Source organism: Trachypithecus francoisi, unplaced genomic scaffold (assembly GCF_009764315.1).
Source record: "Trachypithecus francoisi isolate TF-2019V2 unplaced genomic scaffold, Tfra_2.0 Lachesis_group4, whole genome shotgun sequence".
NCBI classification, from domain to species: domain Eukaryota; kingdom Metazoa; phylum Chordata; class Mammalia; order Primates; family Cercopithecidae; genus Trachypithecus; species Trachypithecus francoisi.
Genome location: NW_022681469.1, coordinates 23,286,589 through 23,307,973, shown reverse-complemented (window position 1 = coordinate 23,307,973; position 21,385 = coordinate 23,286,589). Strand labels below are relative to the sequence as shown.

The 21,385-nt window shown below is 37.6% G+C and overlaps 1 protein-coding gene across 2 annotated transcripts in view; it reads left to right on the top strand.

Annotated features, from left to right (window-relative positions):
* The window catches only part of NUP205 (nucleoporin 205), an 89,543-nt gene that overhangs the window by 51,015 nt on the left and 17,143 nt on the right, over positions 1-21,385 (top strand). For both annotated transcript variants that reach the window (XM_033191873.1, XM_033191874.1), the window contains exons 23-35: positions 3,055-3,169; positions 4,815-4,964; positions 5,548-5,619; positions 5,982-6,139; positions 6,495-6,575; positions 7,307-7,498; positions 8,265-8,532; positions 8,628-8,726; positions 11,602-11,750; positions 14,258-14,449; positions 15,667-15,788; positions 17,308-17,446; positions 19,628-19,754. In XM_033191873.1, coding sequence (XP_033047764.1) covers positions 3,055-3,169; positions 4,815-4,964; positions 5,548-5,619; positions 5,982-6,139; positions 6,495-6,575; positions 7,307-7,498; positions 8,265-8,532; positions 8,628-8,726; positions 11,602-11,750; positions 14,258-14,449; positions 15,667-15,788; positions 17,308-17,446; positions 19,628-19,754 — 1,864 coding nt within the window. The remainder of the gene's footprint in view (positions 1-3,054; positions 3,170-4,814; positions 4,965-5,547; positions 5,620-5,981; positions 6,140-6,494; positions 6,576-7,306; positions 7,499-8,264; positions 8,533-8,627; positions 8,727-11,601; positions 11,751-14,257; positions 14,450-15,666; positions 15,789-17,307; positions 17,447-19,627; positions 19,755-21,385) is intronic.

Here is a 21,385-nt window from a genome sequence, read left to right as displayed (position 1 = left end):
CTCTGTCACCTAGGCTGGATTGCAGTGGTGTGGCCTTGGCTCACTGCAACCTCCGTCTCCCAGGTTCAAGCGATTCTGGTGCCTCAGTCTCCCAAGTAGCTAGGATTACAGGCGTCCCCGGGCCACCACGCACGGCTAATTTTTGTATTTTTAGTGGAGATGGGGTTTCCCCATGTTGGCCAGGGTGGTCTCAAACTCCTGACCTCAGGTGATCTGCCTGCCTCGGCCTCCCAAAGTGCTGAGATTACAGGCGTGATTCTCTGTGCTCGGCATTTCTCTTCTAATAGTGTTATTTCTTCCACATGTTAGAGTATCTTCTTGTGTTTTCTTAACTTACCCAGTAATACACCTAACTGATTTTGTTTTGAGAAGTTCAGTATTAGCTTTTTAAGTTTTTGTTTCTTTATAGAATATCAAAACAGTATCAAAACTGAAAGGTCAATGTACATCTGTAGCAGAACTGCTTACTCTGTCCCTTGTCTTCTCCTTTTCTCTTTGTGTATATACATTGTTTATAGTTGTATTTAGTATACATGAAATTTTGTGCCCTTTTTACTCCTTCTCTCTGTATAAACTTTTTGTGCTGCAACAATGTGAATTACATTCAGGTTGTTTCCAGTTTTTTTTTTTTTACTCAGCTCTAGTGAACAAAAATCAGCCAGGCGTTGTGGCATGTGCCTGTAATCCCAGCTACTTGGGAGACTGAGGCGAGGTTGTAAATAAATAAATTACCTTTGGTTGTTTTATATTTTTCTTAAGAATATATTTCCAGGTGGGCATGGTGGCTCACACCTGTAATCCCAGCACTTTGGGAGGCTGAGGCGGGTCGATCACGAGGTCAGGAGATCAGGACCATCCTGGCTAACACGGTGAAACTCCATCTCTACTAAAAATGCAAAAACAAAAAATTAGCCAGGCGTGGTGGTGGGTACCTGTAGTCCCAGCTACTTAGGAGGCTGAGGCGGGAGAATGGTGTGAACCCAGGAAGTGGAGCTAGCAGTGAGCTGAGACCATGCCACTGCACTCCAGCCTGGGTGACAGAACGAGACTGCATCTCAAAAAAAAAAAAGAGAATATATTTCCAGAGAAGCGTTCATAGTCATTTCTTGTTATTCACAGTAGTTGTGTTTTATAAAGTCATTGTGAACACTGAATTGGTGAATTCACTGGCCCTGTGGAAAATACAGGCTAGGATTCCTACAAGTTTCTGGTTCCAACAGTCTTGTCAACTGATGAATTCATAATCATGTTTTATGTGTGTTTCTGTTTAAAGATACCTTACTTCATGTAGTTGATTCATTAACATTAAACTCATAGCCAGCAGCACTATAACTCAGCCTCAATGAAATGTATCTAATGTAGTATTTTATCTGAAAGGCATATCACAGCCTTTTTACACTTAGGAACACAAGGCAGCATTTCAGCACTATGTTTGGGGGCCGTTTTAAACAGCAAAATCAACAAGCACAAAAATGCAAAAACTGGCACTAAATAGACCATTTAAAGGACGCTTTTTATAGTATGATAGCTGGAACAGGAAAAGCATTGCTTCATTTGAGAGCATGAGAGTTGGGTGACTGCAGTTTGTACCTATTCTACCTCCTGCACATGAAGGACCATGGAAGCACTGCAAGTATCGATTTGGGGATTATAAATAAATTTTAGCATGTTAGGTGAATTTGCAAATATGGAATCTGAAAATAATGAAGATTGACTGTCGGGTCAAAGGCTATGAAGAGTTTGACTTTAGATTTTAATTCACAAGTAGTCATAACAATTATACTAGGTACTAATAGTGCTCAGAATAAAGATGTCTAAAGTGCCTGGTACATGGAAAACATCTAATAAATGTTCATATTAGCCACGCATGGTGGTATGCAATTACTGTAGTCCCAGCTACTCAGGAGGTTGAGCTGGGAGGATCGCTTGAGCCCAGGAGGTTGAGGCTGCAGTGAGCTGTGATTGCACCACTGTACTCCAACCTGGGTAACAGAATGAGACCCTGACTCAAAAAAAAAAAAAATTTGCTGATTTGTAATATGGTACCTACCTATTATCATGTTTTTTTTTTTTTTTTTTAATTCCTGAAAACAGATGGACATTTTTGATTATGGGCTACTTTTATTTTTCTCACATAAAATGTCTTTTACCCTTTGACCTACTTAGATATTTATGTTATTCATATCTGTAATGGAGACCTTTATATACATTAGAACTAGTAACTTTTTCTTATATTTACTATAAGAACTTTTTTCTCTTATCTGTTCTTTTTTGTTAAATTTTTATTCAGTTTATTGTTATTTAGTAGAATTGATGGATCTTCTTTGTAATTTCTGCATTTGCTTTAGTTTCGGTAATTTTAATCTTCCTGAGGTTGAGATATAACTCGTATGGTTCTCAGAAGTTATTTCCAAGTAATTTACTACTAATACATTTTTTTTTCTTTCCTTTTTTTTTTGAGACAGGGTCTTGCTCTGTCACCAGGCTGGAGTGCAGTAGCGTGATCTTGGCTCACTGCAACCTCCACCTCCCGGGTTCAAGTGATTCTTCTGCCTCAGCCTCCCAAGTAGTTGGGACTACAGGCACACACCACCATGCCTGGCTAATTTTTGTATGTTTGTAGAGATGGAGTTTCACCACATTGAGCAAACTGGTCTCAAACTCCTGACCTCAAGTAATCTGCCCACCTCGGCCTCCCAAAGTTTTGGGATTACAGGCGTGAGCCACCAGGCCCGGCCTGCTACTGATAATTAAGCTAAAATACTAAAATTTACTAATTAACTATATGTGTATGTATTCATAAGTATATTAATAATAGTTCTGTAGTAATGTCATCAACACTCAATTATATTTCAGTGTATTTTTCTTGAGCTAGGCTACCAAGGACTATTCATAACTCTGAGCTTCTGTTTTGTGCATCTGTTTGTTCATTTTACTTGAGTTGTTGATGGGCCCTGGTTTTTCACTTAGTAGGTCTCAGTTCATATTTTGTTACCTTAATATGTGTAACACAGAAAGACTGATTTAGGGATTTTTCTTACTTTAATGCTTTAGGTCATATATCAGTTATGTGCATGCTCTGATACGTCTGGTCCTACTATGAGGTACTTGAGAACCAGCCAGGATTTCTTATTTTCCCAGTTGCAGTATCTACCATTTTCTAACAAAGGTAGGGCACTATTTTCACTTATTATAAGAACACATTTGTAATTCCATGTTAAGTTATTTTATTTATACAATATTTGGGGGAATTCTGTTCTAATTCAGATAATTCAGTTTCTTTGTTATTTTAGGTTCCTTTTGTAATTTCTGCTCAAAGAAGCAAGATATTTTAACTGCTGGCAAAAACTTATTTAAATATAGCCTGTCAAGGATGGAATTTGATTCTCTTACAGCAAATAAAATTTAAAGATTGTGTTGAAGGGATAAGAAAATTAATGGGAATTTAAAGGTTTTGAATGAAAATTGTTTTACAGAGATTTCTGATTTTCTCTTCCCAGGCTGTTTAAAAGAAAAAAAAAATCCTGATATACTTTCGTTTCTTGTGTTTGTATTGAAACCAATTCAGGTCTTGAAATGAAAAGTTGAAAACTAATTATGGTAGAAAACAGTTTAAACTTAGTTTATTGACATGACTAACAATTATTCCAGGCTAATGAAGTGTTATCAGGATTCTACTTTATTTTCTTTTTGACCAACTTTTAACAGTTTTCTGAATTCAGATTATATTCAGACAGTCTTGGTCTATTGAGTTTTTTAAAAGTTTAGCTTGTATCATCTTTATGTTTTAGGAAATTGGGGCTCACACATGCCATAAACAAATTTCTATTACTAGTAATTGTCAGCATTTAATTTACCTTTTAGCATAATGGTGTTAGACCTCTGAGAGCTATCTAATGGCAAGAGGTTTTTCACTTTATTTTCATAAGTGTCTTATTTTTAGATCTGTGATTTTGTTTATGTAAGAAGCTTTTAGAAACACTCTTTTTACACCTAACTAATTAAAAATAAAAATTAACATCTTACCTATTATGGTACGTGTTTTATAAAACTTCATTTAGCTTCGCTTGAAATTATTATTAGTATTACTGTTATTTGGTTAATTTTATGTTTATACTATCACAATTTAGGGTTTCAATGTCAAGCATATTAAAATAGTATTGGATTAAAAAACTCTTATTGTGGGACCAGGCACGGTGGCTCACGCCTGTAATCCCAGTGCTTAGGTAGGCTGAGACAGGAGGATCACTGAGGCCAGGAGTTCAAGTACAGCCTGGGCAATAGAGTGAGCCCCTGTCTCAACAATAAAACATAAATAAATAAAAATAAGAACTACTGTATAAGTGATTCTCAGCCTTAATTAAATGTTAAACCACATCCTTAATTGAGGTATTATAGAATCATGCAATTTAAGTTTAATTTTTCTTAAGTATTTGTTTTGTGAAATCAAAACCAGACTATGATAGTTTTTGAGTTATGTATTTGAAAGTTACTTTAAAATATTGTTTTATATATCAGTGTCAAAAAACAATAGACTCAGGATCTTTGTGAAATTAAAATCAGTAATGAAAACTTGATTTTCTTTTACTCTTCATTTACTTTAGCTCATCTTTCATAGATTTATACTAGCTTATTTTTTCTTCGTTGGTATCTTTTTTTTCTCTTGTTATTTTACAGATGAGAAATTTTATGTTGCTGAGTTTCATAAATTATTGACTTTGTTACATGGGAAATATCTGTTGAATTACAGAATTTGTCTGTTTTGATACTGTGTTATTACTCTGGGAAACAAAATTTGCATGTTTAAATTCTAGAATATGAAATATCTATGCTGAACCAGATGTCATGGCTTATGAAAACTGCCTCAATAGAACTAAGGGTAACCTCTCTGAATCGTCAGCGGTCACATACCCAGAGGCTCCTACACCTCTTACTGGATGACATGCCAGTGAAACCATACTCAGGTGATTATTGGTATTTGTTTTATTGTGCTGGTGACTAGTTGTTGTGAAGACAAACACAAATGTGAAGCTTGTGCTTAGTATGTGACTATAAACCAAAACTATCTTCTCACTTTTAGAGTTTTTTTTTCTTAAAACACAAAAATTTTAACTCATCTTATGATTGTCATTTATTATTATTTTAAGCATCCACATGACACTATACTCATACCGGTATTACATACAGAATTGTCAGTGGAGTTTGTCATACTGAGCCAGCATGACCTAAGCTATTTCAGTATGTATTATTCATGCAAATTAAGTATAAACTTTTAAAATCATCTCATGGCATGATTGGGTCTTGCCATTTTTGCGAATCTGATTATTCTCTTTACAATAGTGAAGTGGATTCCATAGGGACAGAAAGATGAATGTTGGTAGTAAGTCCTCATCAATCTTTGCATTTTAATTATCCATTTGCACAGAGCTCTTTGTGCAGAAACAATGACCTAGAAATAAAATACCTTATGTTTGTTGTTTCCAAATAAATGTAGTTTAAAGAGTATGTTCTTCTTTTTCTGATTCAATATTATTGATGTTCCAACAGATGGTGAAGGAGGAATGGAAGATGAAAACAGGTCTGTTTCTGGGTTCCTTCACTTTGACACTGCTACGAAAGGTAATGCCCTTTGAATTTGTAATAAATTTATTTTATAGACATACATTAAATTGCTTAAAACTTCAAGGGATTGTTAAGCCTGTGCCTGCAAACTCTGAACTGGTATAGAAAAGCTGTATAAAGGATTATTTGCCACCTGAAAATTTTTTTGTAATAGTATTATACAACAGGAAAGAAAATATTTTTGTTAATGGATGTATCAGAAATAAAATCAAATTTAGATTCCAATACAGTTTTCAGTTTCTTGACTATTTTATGCTCTTTCTGAAAATAGCACTATCTTTGAAAATCAACTGAATATGATGGTTTACCCTTCTCTTCGATGTCCCAAGTAAAATCAAATTACTTTTTGTTATTTCTAGTACGTCGAAAAATTCTGAATATTCTTGACTCGATTGACTTCAGTCAGGAGATCCCTGAGCCTTTGCAGTTGGATTTTTTTGATCGGACCCAGATTGAACAAGTTATTGCCAACTGTGAACACAAGAATTTACGGGGACAGACAGTCTGCAATGTCAAGGTGAGAGTTGCTTTAAAGTACATATCTGCAGTGTCAAGTGGCTCAGACCTTAAGTCATCAGAAACAAATAGAACCATACAGGTTTTCTTTCTGATAGAGACATTGGTTTACTAGTTTATAGGAAGGACTGTGGTTTTTGTAATATATCCCTGAAATAAAACTTAATGTATCACACTAACTTCTTGAAAAGGGATACTTAATATTTTGGTCTGGAAAGTGGACATTGCTCTTGTTAGATTATATATAAAGGTATCTGACGCCTTTCCCTTTAGGGCAGTTTATGATAATTGCTAGGTGTTATTGTTCTACCAGTGTCTGAAATGTCTTATTTTTCTTTCTTTTCCTAATTATCCAGCTTCTTCATAGGGTTCTTGTAGCTGAAGTAAATGCCCTTCAGGGTCTGGCAGCCATAGGACAGAGACCTCTACTCATGGAGGTAAGCTCTATTGAGTATGTGTTCATTTCAACCTTTTAACTACTTAGGTCGCTGGTGAAAAGACTAAAATAGTATATTAACATGTAGTTTGCTAATTAGTAAGCTACCTAAAAATTAAACATTTAGGGAGTCTTTCACTTTTGATTTTATAACTTTTATAAGCTGAACTATCTGGTATGCCGAAATAAATAACACCTTTTCTGCTAGGCTAGTTAAGGATTTGCCACCTGGCCATATTTCGTATTATACCTCACTTGGTCCCCATCAGTGAGAGAGGAGGGTCACTTGTCATCACAAGTGGAAAGTTACAGGTAAGAGGTCAGGTGGGAAGAACCACATGCATGGAGACATAGCTGGCCAGGCCAAAGCAAGAGGCAAAGAAATGAAAGAGATGTCAGGGAAACATGCCATTGAACTTGGAGTTTAGATAATTCTAGTGCTCTAGAGTAAGCAAGTATAAGTAGATAGGTACAAGGAGAAAGAAGATAGTGTCAAAGCATACAAATTTATCTATGACACCTCTGTCCCCTACCTTTCATGCACATACACACAAACGTACACACTTTATATATTAATATTTTTTATAGCCCTGGCTACTGAAATAATATGAAAAGATATCTGCTTCCTGGCATGCATGTAGTAGGTTTCCAAATAGATATTTTCTGAGTAACTGACAGATAACTGATCTTATTTGCCTGTTTAACCTTGTGATTCCATTCCTGTGGCTTTAGGAAATCAGCACTGTACTTCAGTATGTGGTAGGAAGAAATAAATTGCTGCAGTGTCTTCATGCAAAACGTCACGCTCTGGAGTCATGGAGGCAACTGGTAGAAATTATACTGACAGCTTGTCCCCAGGACCTCATTCAGGCAGAGGATCGACAACTGATTATTCGTGATATTTTACAAGACGTGCATGATAAGGTGACATACTTCCTGAATTACTTTATACTGCTGAACGAATATGTATCATTTAAACGAATAAATTTTGGCACCCCAGTTGTTTTCCATTTTTGATCAGGAATAAAATAGAATTGCGCAATACCAACATTAAGACTTTCCTTGAGAAAGGGATTAATTCTGTACAGTAGTGACTGTCAACCAGAGTATGTATCCGAATTATCTAGGGAGCTTTGTAAAAGTTTACATGGACAGAGCCTACCCCAGACCTACTGAATGTAATGGTGAGACCATTTATGTGAATTTCAAACAGAAAACCTCCTTAGGGAATTCTGATAGGAAGCCCTTCTGGTTAAGAACACCCATTACTTAGCATCATATTTAAATTTCTCTGTATATATTAGATTTTTTTCTTTCTTTTCTTTTCTTTTTTTTTTTTTTTTGACTAATATCTGTATTCCATCCTTATATTGTTATCATAGTTGACAAGCTAAATGTATATAAAACTAGTTAATGGGCTCTATGCAGGATTCATGCCTGTAATCCCAGAACTTTGAGAGGCCAAGGTGGGAGGATCGCTTGAGCCCAGGAGTTGGAGACCAATCGCCTGAGGTGGGAAGACCACCTGAGCTCAGGAGGTCAAGGCTGAAGTGAGCTGAGATTATGCTACTGCACTCCAGCCTGGGTGACAGAGCGGGACCCTATCTTAAAAAAAAAAAAAGCTGTGAAACTTGTTAATGATTATAGCTGAAAGCAGGATTCTCACTCTAATTTGCCCTTGTCCTTTAAGATACTGGATGATGAAGCAGCGCAGGAGTTAATGCCTGTGGTCGCCGGGGCAGTGTTCACACTGACTGCTCACCTAAGCCAGGCCGTCCTCACCGAACAGAAGCAAACATCAGTCTTGGGACCAGCAGACGCCCATTACGCTTTTATGCTTGATAGTTCCTTCACCTCACCTCCTCCAGAAGAGAACCCATTAGTGGGTTTTGCTTCTATTGGAGATTCTTCACTTTACATCATATTGAAGAAACTGTTAGACTTCATTTTGAAGACAGGTTTTTTTTCATCTAAAATTTCTATAAATTCTGTCCGTTGTATTTAACTTTAATTGAGAAAAGATTTTCATTTGACATCTTCCTAATCTCCCTAGGTGGTGGATTCCAGCGAGTGAGGACTCACTTGTATGGCTCTCTGCTTTATTACTTACAGATTGCCCAGAGACCTGATGAGCCAGACACCTTAGAAGCAGGTAGAATGAGATCGATTCCTAATCTTTTCTGGATTGGGAGATGGTTACTTTAAACTGGAAAAAAAAAATCACTTCTCCATCTTTTGACTAATCACAACTGTAATAAATGAGTGTTGGTGTCATTTTTAAAGCATTTACTGAAAAGTTGAGGGAGAATGTTTAGTTTTTAAGAATTATGAAGTAATACTTGAATACTCCTTTTAAAAAAACCTTCAAATAATACTTTAGCTTTATATACTTCTGTAACTTCCTCCCTTGCCTCAAGTCCCACTGAGCAGTATACTCTACATAGAATCAGAGTACATATCTAGTTGATTCTTTTAAAATATCTCTTCCTGTCATGGTGGCTCACGCCTGTAATCCTAGCACTTTGGGAGACCGAGGCCGGTGGATCACCTGAGGTCAGGAGTTTGAGACCAGCTTGGCCAATATCATGAAACCCCATCTCTACTAAAAATCAAAAAATTAGCGGCCACGGTGGCTGGCATCTGTAATCCCAGCTACTCGGGAGGCTGAAGCAGGAGAATTGCTTGAACCCAGGAGGCGGAGGTTGCCCAGATCGTGCCACTGCACTCCAGCCTGGGCAACAAGACTGAAACTCCATCTCAAAAAAAAAAAAAAAACCCACAAAAGTCTTTGTTATTCCATGATATGGATGAAACACTTATTTAGCCATTTTCCTTATTCATAGGAATTTCAATTGTTTCTAAATTTTTATTACAAAAATGCTACATCAAATTTTTTTATATGCCTATATTTCTCAGAAAGGATGCTGCTTAATGGTAGAATTTCCATGTGAAAAAGTATGTACTTTTATTTTAATAGATGCAAATGAAAGACCTTCTCAGTATAAACTCATCAATAGTATACATGTATCTTTTTGTACTAGTGAGGTTTTCTTTGGATAAATTGCAAGAAGTGGAATTTCTTGGTCAAAAGTTAGGCATATTTAAAATATTGCTAAATGCTGCTTTCAAAATATAGTTAGCATTTTTAATTGAGACTAATCTTAAGACATGAAAATGTTAAGTGTTCAACATAGCAGTATATAATGCTTTATATACTTTATAGACATTTGATGTTCGATCAAGTCATTCAGAGTTACTCTGCTATTTGTTAAGAAGTTGTCAGAGCACCTTCTGATAATGGACTTTCTTTGCACTCTTCACCTTTGTGTTATTTTGTATAGACTGTTAAAAACCACTGTGTACGTAAGGTTCAATTGATCTCATTATTCTTATGGTGGTTGTGTCTTATGCCATACATAGTACTCGAGAAGGTAGTAATAGCCAAATGGTAGATTTATAGGCATGTAGCACCCACATAAATAATGCATGAGAATGTTTGTAAGGTGAGGAAAAATGACAGAATAGTTCAGAGAAGTTTTTTTAAGCAAACACAAGCTTCTTTTAAGAAAAGAGATAGTGATGGGATTTATCCACTCTCAGCACCTCCCACATTGTTCTTTTGTGTGTGTGTGTGTGTGTGTGTGTGTGTTTTAACATTCCATTTGGTTGAATTGGCCAAGTCACCACTTAACCACTAGGTGGGGCTCTACAATAGGCATTTTATAAGAAGTCATTGAGATGCCAATTTAAAAACTGCTGCTATGTAGTAGTTGGAAAAATGAGATTAGTTTCAAATACAAATTATTGGTTTCTTTAATGTATTTGTGAACCATTTTAAAGACTCTTAAGAGTGTATTTATGAGTCTTACATAAAATGTATGATCATACTGTTCATAATCATTGTATATTTAAATTTATATTTAAATTACCTTTATAATGGGTATGCTTTTATTTTTAATAAGTATTTCAACTAAAAAAAGAATAAAAATATCTGATTTTTTTGGAGGTAGATTTTTGTCTACATTGTATCTGATCCTTCCTAGCTGAATTTTCTTTTTTTTTTTTTTTTTTTTGAGACAGAGCCTCACTCTGTAGCCCAAGCTGGAGTGCAGTGGCGTGATCTCAGCTCACTGCAACCTCCACCTCCTGGGTTCAAGTGATTCTCCTGCCTCAGCCTCCCCAGTAGCTGGGATTACAGGTGTGCACCACCACGCCCCACTAATTTTTTGTATTTTTAGTAGAAACGGAGTTTCACCATGTTGGCCAGGCTGGTTTTGAACTCCTGACCTCAAGTGATCTGCCCGCCTCGGCCTCCCAAAGTGCTAGGACTATAGGTGTGAGCCACCACGCCTGACAATTTTCAGAGATCTCAATAAAAGATAAAAGGTTGATTAGCGGCCTGGCGCAGTGGCTCACACCTGTAACTTTGGGAGGCCAAGGTGGGGGGATCATGAGGTCAGGAGATTGAGACCATCCTGGCCAACATAGTGAAATCGCATCTCTACTCAAAATACAAAAATTAGCTGGGCATGGTGGTGTGCGCCTGTAGTCCTAGCTACTTGGGAGGCTGAGGCAGGAGAATTGCTTGAACCCAGGAGGTGGAGGCTGCAGTGAGCTGAGATCGAGCCACTGCACTCCAGCCTGACGACAGAGCGAGACTCCATCTCAAAGAAGAAGAAGAAGAAAAAAAAAGATTGATTAGCAGGATAAATACAGGACGTTGGTTCTCATGGAGTTTTGTAATTCATTTTGATCTCTTTAAGAATGGTTTATCCTTTTCCTGGTACAATTGTTATCTTAGTGGTACGAGCTATGCATGAAATAGGTGCATTGTGTTATTAGAGTTAACCTGCTTGGACCCATTGGTCAGTGGGCCTTTGTGTATAAGCAGTAATGGAAGGATCTTGTTGTTGTTGTGTGTTTTTTTTTCCCCCTTCTCTCAGCTCACATCTAGCGTGTGTGGTATAATTACTCAGTTATTACACTGCTTTCTACTGGAGTGTTTTTTTCTGTTTTAATCCTTTTAGCCAAGAAAACCATGTGGGAAAGACTGACAGCCCCTGAAGATGTATTTAGCAAATTACAGCGAGAAAACATAGCCATTATTGAAAGTTATGGCGCTGCCCTCATGGAAGTGGTCTGTCGAGATGCTTGTGATGGTCATGAGATTGGAAGGGTAAAGCAACTCTTATTTAGTATTGTAATTGAATAAGTATTTTGACTTACTAAAGTATAAACTTATTCACGACTCGTTGTGGTGCCTCATGCCCGTAATCTCAGTGCTTTCGAAGGCCGAGGTAAGCAGATAGCTTGAGTCTAGGAGTTTGAGACTAGCCTGGGCAACATGGTGAAACCCCATCTCTACAAAAAATACAAAAAATTAACTAGCCATGGTGACATGCACCTGTAGTCCCAGTTACTTGGGAGGCTGAGGTGGAAGAATTGCATGAGCCCAGGAGGCAGAGGTTGCTTGCAGTGAGCTGTGATCAGGCCATTGCACTCCAGCCTGGCCTACAAAGTGAGATCCTGCTGCAAAAAATAAAATAAAATAAATTGATTCAACTTTTAATAATATATGTTACATATTAAGAATTTTTTTTGGCCAGGCGCGGTGGCGCAAGCCTGTAATCCCAGCACTTTGGGAGGCCGAGGCGGGCGGATCACAAGGTCAGGAGATTGAGACCATCCTGGCCAACACGGTGAAACCCTGTCTCTACTAAAAAGTACAAAAAACTAGCCGGGCGAGGTGGTGGGCGCTTGTAGTCCCAGCTACTCGGGAGGCTGAGGCAGGAGAATGGCGTGAACCCAGGAGGCGGAGCTTGCAGTGAGCTGAGATCCGGCCACTGCACTCCAGCTTGGGCGACAGAGTGAGACTCCAAAAAAAAAATTTTTTTTAAATAATATAGTGTATTTTCTTATTTGCTATAATTTGGGACTTCTATTTTATTTATTCATATGTTGTGTTTTATTTTGTTAGAAACTTAATTCAGAATTGCCTTTCAGAATTATCTTCTTGCTAATTTTGAGGTTGACTGGTAGAAACAACAGAAATGCTGCTTAATAAAGATCTTTGGTTAAGAGAATGCTGAATAAATTGCCTTGTACCAAATATATCTTTGTCTGCCTAATTGCTTTGTGGAGAATTTGCATTTATATTTCTTATGCAGTATTGTGGCACACTGGTAATGATGCAGTGAGAAGATAACTTCTTAATGGAAAATTATGTAGCAACGTTATGTAGCAATTAAATCATGTTTTTGAAGACCATAGGAAATAGGATTTAAAAAAATAAACTGTCATAACCTTTTAGTTATTTTTTTGTTTTGTTTTTTGAGACGGAGTCTCGCTCTGTTGCCCAGGCTGGAGTACAGTGGCGCAATCTCGGTTTGCTGCAAGCTCTGCCTGCCGGGTTCACACCATTCTCCTGCCTCAGCCTCCCAAGTAGCTGGGACTACAGGCGCCTGCCACTATGCCCGGCTAGTTTTTTTGTGTTTAGTAGAGACGGGGTTTCATCGTGTTAGCCAGGATGGTCTTGATCTTCTGACCTCGTGATCCGCGTGCCTCAGCCTCCTAGAGTGCTGGGATTACAGGCGTGAGCCATCATTCCCAGCCACCTTTTACTTATGTTTTAAAAATTTAAAAATATTTGCATGCATAGAAAAAATGCTGGTAGGAGACAGACCAAAATGGATGAAGTTCATTTACCAGGTTGTGTAGTTATTACTTTTCTTTTTCTTTTCTTTTTTTTTTTTTTGAGACAGAGTCTTGCTCTGTCGCCCAGGCTGGAGTGCAGTGGTGTGATCTTGGCTCATTGCAACCTCTGCCTCCCAGGTTCAAGTGATTCTCCTGCCTCAGCCTCCCGAGTAGCTGTTACTACAGGCACGCACCACCATGCCGGGCTAATCTTGTTTTTTTTTTTTTTGAGATGGAGACTTGCTCTGTTGCCCAGGCTGGAGTGCAGTGGCGTGATCTCAGCTCACTGCAACCTCTACCGCCCAGATTCAAGCAATTCTTTGCCTCAGCCTCCTGAGTAGCTGAGATTATAGGCGCCTGCCACCACGCCCAGCTAATTTTTTTTCGTATTTTCAGTAGAGACGGGGTTTCACCATCTTGGCCAGGTGAGTCTTGAACTCCTGACCTCGTGATCCACCCGCCTCAGCCTCCCAGAGTGCTGGGATTACAGGTGTGAGCCACTGCGCGTGGCCTAATTTTTTTAATGGCTAGGACTCCTGACCTCGAGTGTTCCGCCTGCCTCTGCCTCCCAAAGTGTTGGGATTACAGGGGTGAGCCATGGCACCCAGCCTAGTTACTACTTTTCTGTGTTTTCTGTAATAAGCATTATAAAACTTCGCAATGAGAAAAAACAGCTGTTAAAAAAATTTCTTTTCTCTAGCCAACAATGTTAGAGTCTACTAAAATATATCTAATGCCACTATTTTAACATGTTAGGTTTTGTTTTGGAAATAAATCTTTACCTGACTGCTTTCCTTTATTGATAAATTGAGATTCTGGATCCATAGTTTTCAACTTCTCAAAAAAAAAAAAAAAAGAAAAAAGGAAATTTTATTGCAAGCAACATTCTCTTTATGAAAAAAATTCTTCATATTTCCAGATAAAGTCAGTTACTGTTGTTGATTTTGGTAGCATCTACTTGTTTTGGACTTTAATTTATTTTTCCTTCAGATGCTGGCCCTGGCTCTACTTGATCGGATTGTCTCCGTAGATAAACAGCAGCAGTGGCTTTTGTATCTTTCTAACAGTGGCTACTTGAAGGTCCTCGTAGACAGCTTGGTAGAAGATGACCGTACTTTGCAGAGCTTACTCACGCCACAGCCTCCCCTTTTAAAAGCACTTTATACTTATGAATCTAAAATGGTAAGGCCTTCTAGACATTTGGTGTTAGATCAAGAAGTCATTTTCTCTTGGCTATAGATGTATTAAAGAAAATGAGTGTAGCATTCGTTTTGAATATTTCTATCATAAGCTAGAATCCTTTTTTTAAGGAGTTTTTTTTGTTTTGTTTTGTTTTGTTTTGTTTTGTTTTTGAGACGGAGTCTGGCTCTGTTGCCCAGGCTGGAGTGCAGTGGCCGGATCTCAGCTCACTGCAGGCTCTGCCTCCCGTGTTTACGCCATTCTCCTGCCTCAGCCTCCGGGTAGCTGGGACTACAGGTGTCCGCCACCGCGCCCGGCTAGTTTTTTGTATTTTTTTAGTAGAAACGGGGTTTCACCATGTTAGCCAGGATGGTCTCGATCTCCTGACCTTGTGATCCGCCCGTCTCGGCCTCCCAAAGTGCTGGATTACAGGCTTGAGCCACCGTGCCCGGCCCTTTAAGGAGTTTTAAACTTAGGAATCTTCCTAGTGTGCGAAAGATGGGTGAAATGCTCCTCCAAGGGACAGCTGGATAATGGGACTGCTGCTTCCCTCACTCATTCAGGTTGCTCATGATGGCAGTATGATAGCTAGTGCTCCGTGAGGACAGAGCAAAATTGTCCTCTCACAATACAATTCAGACTGTAGTTGTTGCTGTTTGAAAATTTCCATGTAGATATGCTGGTTCTATTCTAAACACAGCATTTTTAATATAGTATATAATTCATTGTTTCTTTGCCTGCAAATCTGTTTCAATTTCTGTTTCCTCCTGGCTAAAAGGATCACAAATGTTACAATAATAGAAGCACTGAAGTTTAAGATTCTTCATTTACTCCTTTTCCCTCCTTCATTTATTTAACAGGTATTTATTAAATACCTGCAAAATGGCAGGCATGGCACTAGGTACTAGAGACATAGCTGTTAGCAAAACAGACAAAATTCCTTGTCCTCCATGGGCGCACATGGTAATAACAGAACCCGCACTGTAAATGAATACTTGAGTCATGCAAGCTACTGTCTGTGGGTACTTTAGATATGTTGAACACTGAGTCCTCATGAAAATCCTAGGAAGAAAGCGGTATAATGTAACCTGGTCACTAGCCCAGATTTCTCTTCAGTGATAACTAAGGATGAGAAATGTGCCGTGAAAGTGTTTCACTTTTCTCTGAGGCCCTTGGACATGATTTCAGCACTGATGATTTTTTCTCTTGTAACTCCTCAGGCATTTCTCACAAGAGTGGCAAAGATACAGCAGGGTGCATTAGAGCTGCTAAGATCAGGGGTGATTGTGAGACTAGCTCAATGCCAAGTCTATGACATGCGCCCAGAAACGGACCCACAGAGGTAAGTGTCTGTATAGATTAATTTGGTTAAGCTCCCAGTAAAGGATTATTAAGGGAACAAAAAAATTCCAAACATAATTTTGCCACTTAACAGTTCTCTTTCATCTTGATGTGGGGTTTTTTGTTCATACTGTGCCCCTGTCATTTACTAATAAATGGAAGTTGCTACTAGGGAAAAAGTAGGTAGGGGTGGGAGAGAATTTTTAAAGAGTTGTAATTAAATTATAATTTTTTACGGCTTTCCTGTTCTGAATGATTTGAATAGGATTTTAGATTTTATGTATATTTTTTCTTACTTCAATATTTTGCTTACTGCTTGCTAATTCAAAAGCTTCAAATGGAATTATTTTCAAGTTTCGAGCTTTTCAGCTAATTTCTTAGTTCAGTTTGAATGTGGAAAATTTGATTTGATTTTCTTTTTTGATTACATGACTGCAGCATTGTCAGGCAGTCAGCATACCTTCCTAGAAGTAAATAATAGTTTGAGTTTAGTAATTGTTTTAAAAGTATCTGTTACCAACTTGAATATTTGAATGCTTAAGGATTAACTGCAGAACTATTTTACCTCCAGGGGAAAAACATTTATTTTAGTATTGCTGTCTAAAGTTTCCAACATGAGAGTTATTACTTTCACCTTAGGTAAAGTTAATTAGTTCATGGCAGGTTATTATCACTTGTCTGTGCAAAGCCTCTCTCATTTTATTTTCATATTCTGCTTTCCTACTCAATAGGCAGCCATTTTTTTGGTCTAAAAATTTAAATATAGACATTTACAATAAATATTAGCTTATTAATACAGTGTTCTGAAACCTACTCTTAAAGGTGAAGTGATTTTACAGCCTCATTTTAACTCTTAAGTCTTGTTTGATTTTTATACAGATTGAGTTTCTCTAATCTGAAAATCTGAAATCTGCAGTGCTTCTAAATCCCAAACTTTCTGAGTGCCAATATGGTGCTTAAAGGAAATGCCCACTGGAGCAATTTGGACTTTGGATTTTCAGATTGGGGATGCTCAACCAGTAAGTATATATAATGCAAATATATCAAAATCCAAAAAAATCTGCAACACTGCTGGTACCAAGCATTTTGGATAAGTGGTACTCACCCTATACAACGGGCAGCATAGTGGATTTTTGGCTTGGGTAGAGGAGAGGGAACTTTAGGGAAAGTGACTTTTTAAATCTGTTTCTTACTGACAGCCTATATGGCCCAAGGGAGCATTTAGAGAAGAATAAAAATGTTTGGGAAGTTTCAAGATTGTGTTGTCAAATTACATAGGTTTTCCTTGATAAGATTTTTCAGAATTCAAATAACTGTTTTTACTAACTAAGCTATGAGTTTAGGAAGACACTTCTTTCTTTGGACCGCAGATGTATATGTGGGATGCAGAGTACTCACTAGTAGCTTCACATCTTAATCAGTTGGCTGTGATTTATTTGCCGTATCAATGTTAAGGAATTGCCGAGAGTATACCTTAATTCTTGGAGTGTTTTCTCCTTGTTTGGTTGAAATAAATCAAGCATGTTTGGCATGAGAGACCCTCCAGTGTTCATCCCTACCCCAGTGGATCGCTACCGCCAGATTCTCCTCCCAGCTCTCCAGCTGTGCCAGGTCATCCTCACATCTAGTATGGCCCAGCACTTGCAGGCAGCAGGGCAGGTAAGGTGAACCCTTTGTTTAGATATTGTCTAGAGCAAAATCCTCATTTTACAAGTATAGAAACCTTACACGTAGAACACATAAGTGAATTTACGTTAGTCCTACTGCTTGTGGCAGAGCAGGGTAGAGAAAACAGGCCTCTGTACTTTGTTTTTAACTACATTGGCCCATTTTTATACTTTCGTTTGAATGAAACACTGTAGCTAATTAATAGAATCATGAGACAGAAAACAAGAGATTGAACTTTGTTCTTCTGTAAAAGAAAGCAGTTATTGTGATAGGAATAAGCTGGCTTCTAAAATGTAATTTAACCAGATATTTATTGAGAGAGGGCTATGCTAGGCCTTGCAGGCTGGGCATGGTGGCTCATGCCTTTAATCCCGGCACTTTGGGAAACTGATAGATGATAATACTGCATTTATATATGATAGAGAATGAAATAATTTAAATGATTGATTTTGCTATCAAAATGTTTTTAAACACCAGAAATTAGTTTTGTTTTGATTGCTTTTCAGTGAAACACTCTAATGTTCCAACACGTATTTTTTTAAAAATTAATTTTATATGTAATTTAGCCTTTCACTGATTAATTAGGCTTATCATTACGAATCTACAACGTTTTATTGTATTGCTTTATTATATTTTGGAACTGTGTCCTAAAACACTTTGATTTCTGGTCATTTTTTCTGCTTTCTCTACCATCAGGCCTTAGGCCATCTCACCAAGGTAGATGCTGCTGTTCTAAAGTGGCACCTTATTTTATACCGCATCAATCTGGGTTGACGTCCTACTTCTTTTGGGCCTATGTGGTCTTCAAGTTAGTACTTTTTAAAACTCAAGAGACTTTGCCTGTCTTCTCCTAGATTGAGATTAAGGTTGAGATTTTTTAGTAGAAGTGGGACATTTTGATATAAGACATTGGTTCCCCAACACCAATCTTGTATTGACTGCAGCAGAATCACCTGAGGAGCCTCTTAGAAAAGCATAGATGACTGAGTTCTGTGACCAGCCATTGTAAGCTTAGGCTAGGAATCTTTATTAAAAAACAAAAATGATCACAATTCTGAGTGATTCACATCCTTGGCTTGTTTTGGCATATACTCTCCTTTAACATGTTTGTAAGCTAGTTGAGATATTCCTAAGTGAAAATACTGAAAGAGGACTCCATGAGTATACACTATAAAATGCCAAAATGGAAGGGTAGAGTTTGGAGGTCAGGATTTACATCTCCTTTTTTTAACCGCATCGAAAGGAGAGTTATGACCAGGTGCAGTGGCTTATGCCTGTAATCCTAACACTTTGGGAAGCCAAGGTGGGAGGATCACTTTAGCCAGGAGTTTGAGCCCAGCCTGGGCAACATAGTGAGACCCTATCTCTCTGTCTCTGTCCTTTTTTTTTTTTTTTCCGAGACAGAGTCTCACTTCATCACCCAGGCTGGAATGCAGTGGCATGATCCCAGCTTACTGCAGCATCCACCTCCCGGGTTCAAGTGATTTTCGTGCCTCAGCTTCCTGAGTAGCTGGAATTACAGGTGTGCACCACTACACATGGCTAATTTTTGTATTTTTAGTAGAGATGACATTTCACCATGTTGGCCAGGCTGGTCTCAAACTCCTGACCTCAAGTGATCCACCTGCCTTGGCCTCCCTCAGTGCTGGGATTACAGGCGTGAACCACCATGCCCGGCCCCTATCTCTATTATATAATAATAAAAGTGAATTTTTTTTAAAAAAGGAGAATTAGACAAAAGCTTTTATGTGATTTCCCCATGTCATGCTAGTTATGCTTTCATAGAGCAGCTTCTCGAATTCAGTAATCATTTTTATACCCACTTATTTTAAATTCTTCCTCTAGTTCATTTGGCAAAACAGTAAAAGAAAGAAAATAGGGGTCAGATAATAGTTTTCATACAGTAGTTCTGCGTTATATTCTTCTACAGTAGTCTTCAGATGTATTAACTTACAAACTTTAAAATAATCCTTTTAGTCTTGTGAATTTTAAATGTTTACTTCCTGAAGGAATAAATATGTAAGTGCAGAAAACAGTTGCTTATCTGTTATTCATCGTCACTTATTGAATTACTTCCTTCAACATTATTTATAAGATGAATTATGCATTTATAATATAATTTTCTACTTCTACCTCTGTTTTTTCTGTTCCTCTTCCTTTTCAATGGCTTAGGTATTGCAGTTTCTTATTTCACATTCTGATACCATACAAGCAATTCTGCGCTGTCAGGATGTTAGTGCTGGGTCTTTGCAGGAATTGGCTCTGCTAACAGGAATTATAAGTAAAGCAGCACTTCCTGGTGAGTTGATTATGTTGAAAGGACTTTTAATAATTCTTTACTGACTGACATAAATTAATAGAATGAGGTTTTTTGTTACTTTGCAGCTATATATGACTTATTTGAAACTGGTACTGCTAATAGAGGCTTTATTTATGTAATAAGTTTATGTTTATAAAATGATACATGCTTGGCTGGGTGTGGTGGCTCATGCCTGTGATCTCATCACTTTGGAAGGCTGAGGCAGGAGGATTGCTTGAGACCAAGGGTTCAAGACCAGCCTGGGCAACATAGAGAGACCCTGCCTCTACAAAAAATAAAAAAAAAATTAGCTGGGTATTGGGGCATTCACCTATGGTCCTGGCTACTTGGGAGGTTGTGGTAGGAGGATTATTTGAGCTGGGAAGTTCAAGACTGCAGTGAGCCAAGATTATGCTGCTGCACTCCAGTCTGGGCAACAGAGTAAGATGACTCTCTTTTTTTTTTTTTTTTTTTAAGATATATGCTCATTATAAAAATATTCAAAAGAAGATAACTAACAAACACTCAAAATCTCACCACCTAGAAATTATCAAATGTTGACATTTGATACATTTTCAAACATCGCTTTATGTACTTTGAGAAAGGGAGAGAGAGAGGGGGAGAGAGAGAAAGCAACAGAGACATACAGAGGTAACTAATGAGAATAGGATGACCTTTTACATGCTGTTTTAAAAAACAAGTATTTAATTTTACATGAATTTATTTTTAATTATACTTTAAGTTCTAGGGTGCATGTGCACAATGTGCAGGTTTGTTACATATGTATACATGTGAATTTTATATGAATTTAACAGACAAAAATCTAATTGAAGAGAAATGAAAGGAATTGCCAAATTCCAGACAAATGTTTCTTAGAGTATGTCACCTTTTAAAAGATCACCGTAAGGAAAAAAAATTATGAAACATTATTAAGATATTTTGGTTACTTCCCCCACCTTATAATTCCTTTACTACACGTAAATTTTAGAATCAATTAACTCCCTGATGGGAAAGATGAAATGATGACTTCTTTTACACTTCCTCTTCCACCCTCAGATGATGTTTGCTTATATCATTTTAACCTTGTCAGGTTTTGTAACATTTACATCTGTTATGCAACTATAATATCCTCAGCTACTTAGTTTTAGTTGTATGTTTACATGGATTCACTGCAAAACACCAGTTGTGTTCCCCACCATGGTGTCACCATTCACGAATTCTTTCTTTTGATTTATCTCTTGGTATTTTTAATTGTACTGAGGTTCATTCCCTCAAGAAAAAGCATGCTGTCTCATATTCCCGAAATTCTCTAATGTTTAAGAATGTCTAAAGGTTGTCTTTGTTCTTTAATGACAGGACCACCAATTATGAGTTTCTTTTGTTTAGAATATGTAATATAAATGATAGTAGCTGACATTTATTAAGCATGTATGTGCCAGGTACTGTTTTAAATACTTGACATGTTAACTGATTGGAAGACACAGCAGTCTTATGAGGTAGAACTGTCATTATCCACGTTTTACAGCTGAGGGGGCTGAAGCACAGGAAGGTTAACTTGTCCAAAGTCACACAGAAAACACTGGATAGTATAGAGTTTCCCAGGCAGTACGTCTTTTGAATCTATATATGTA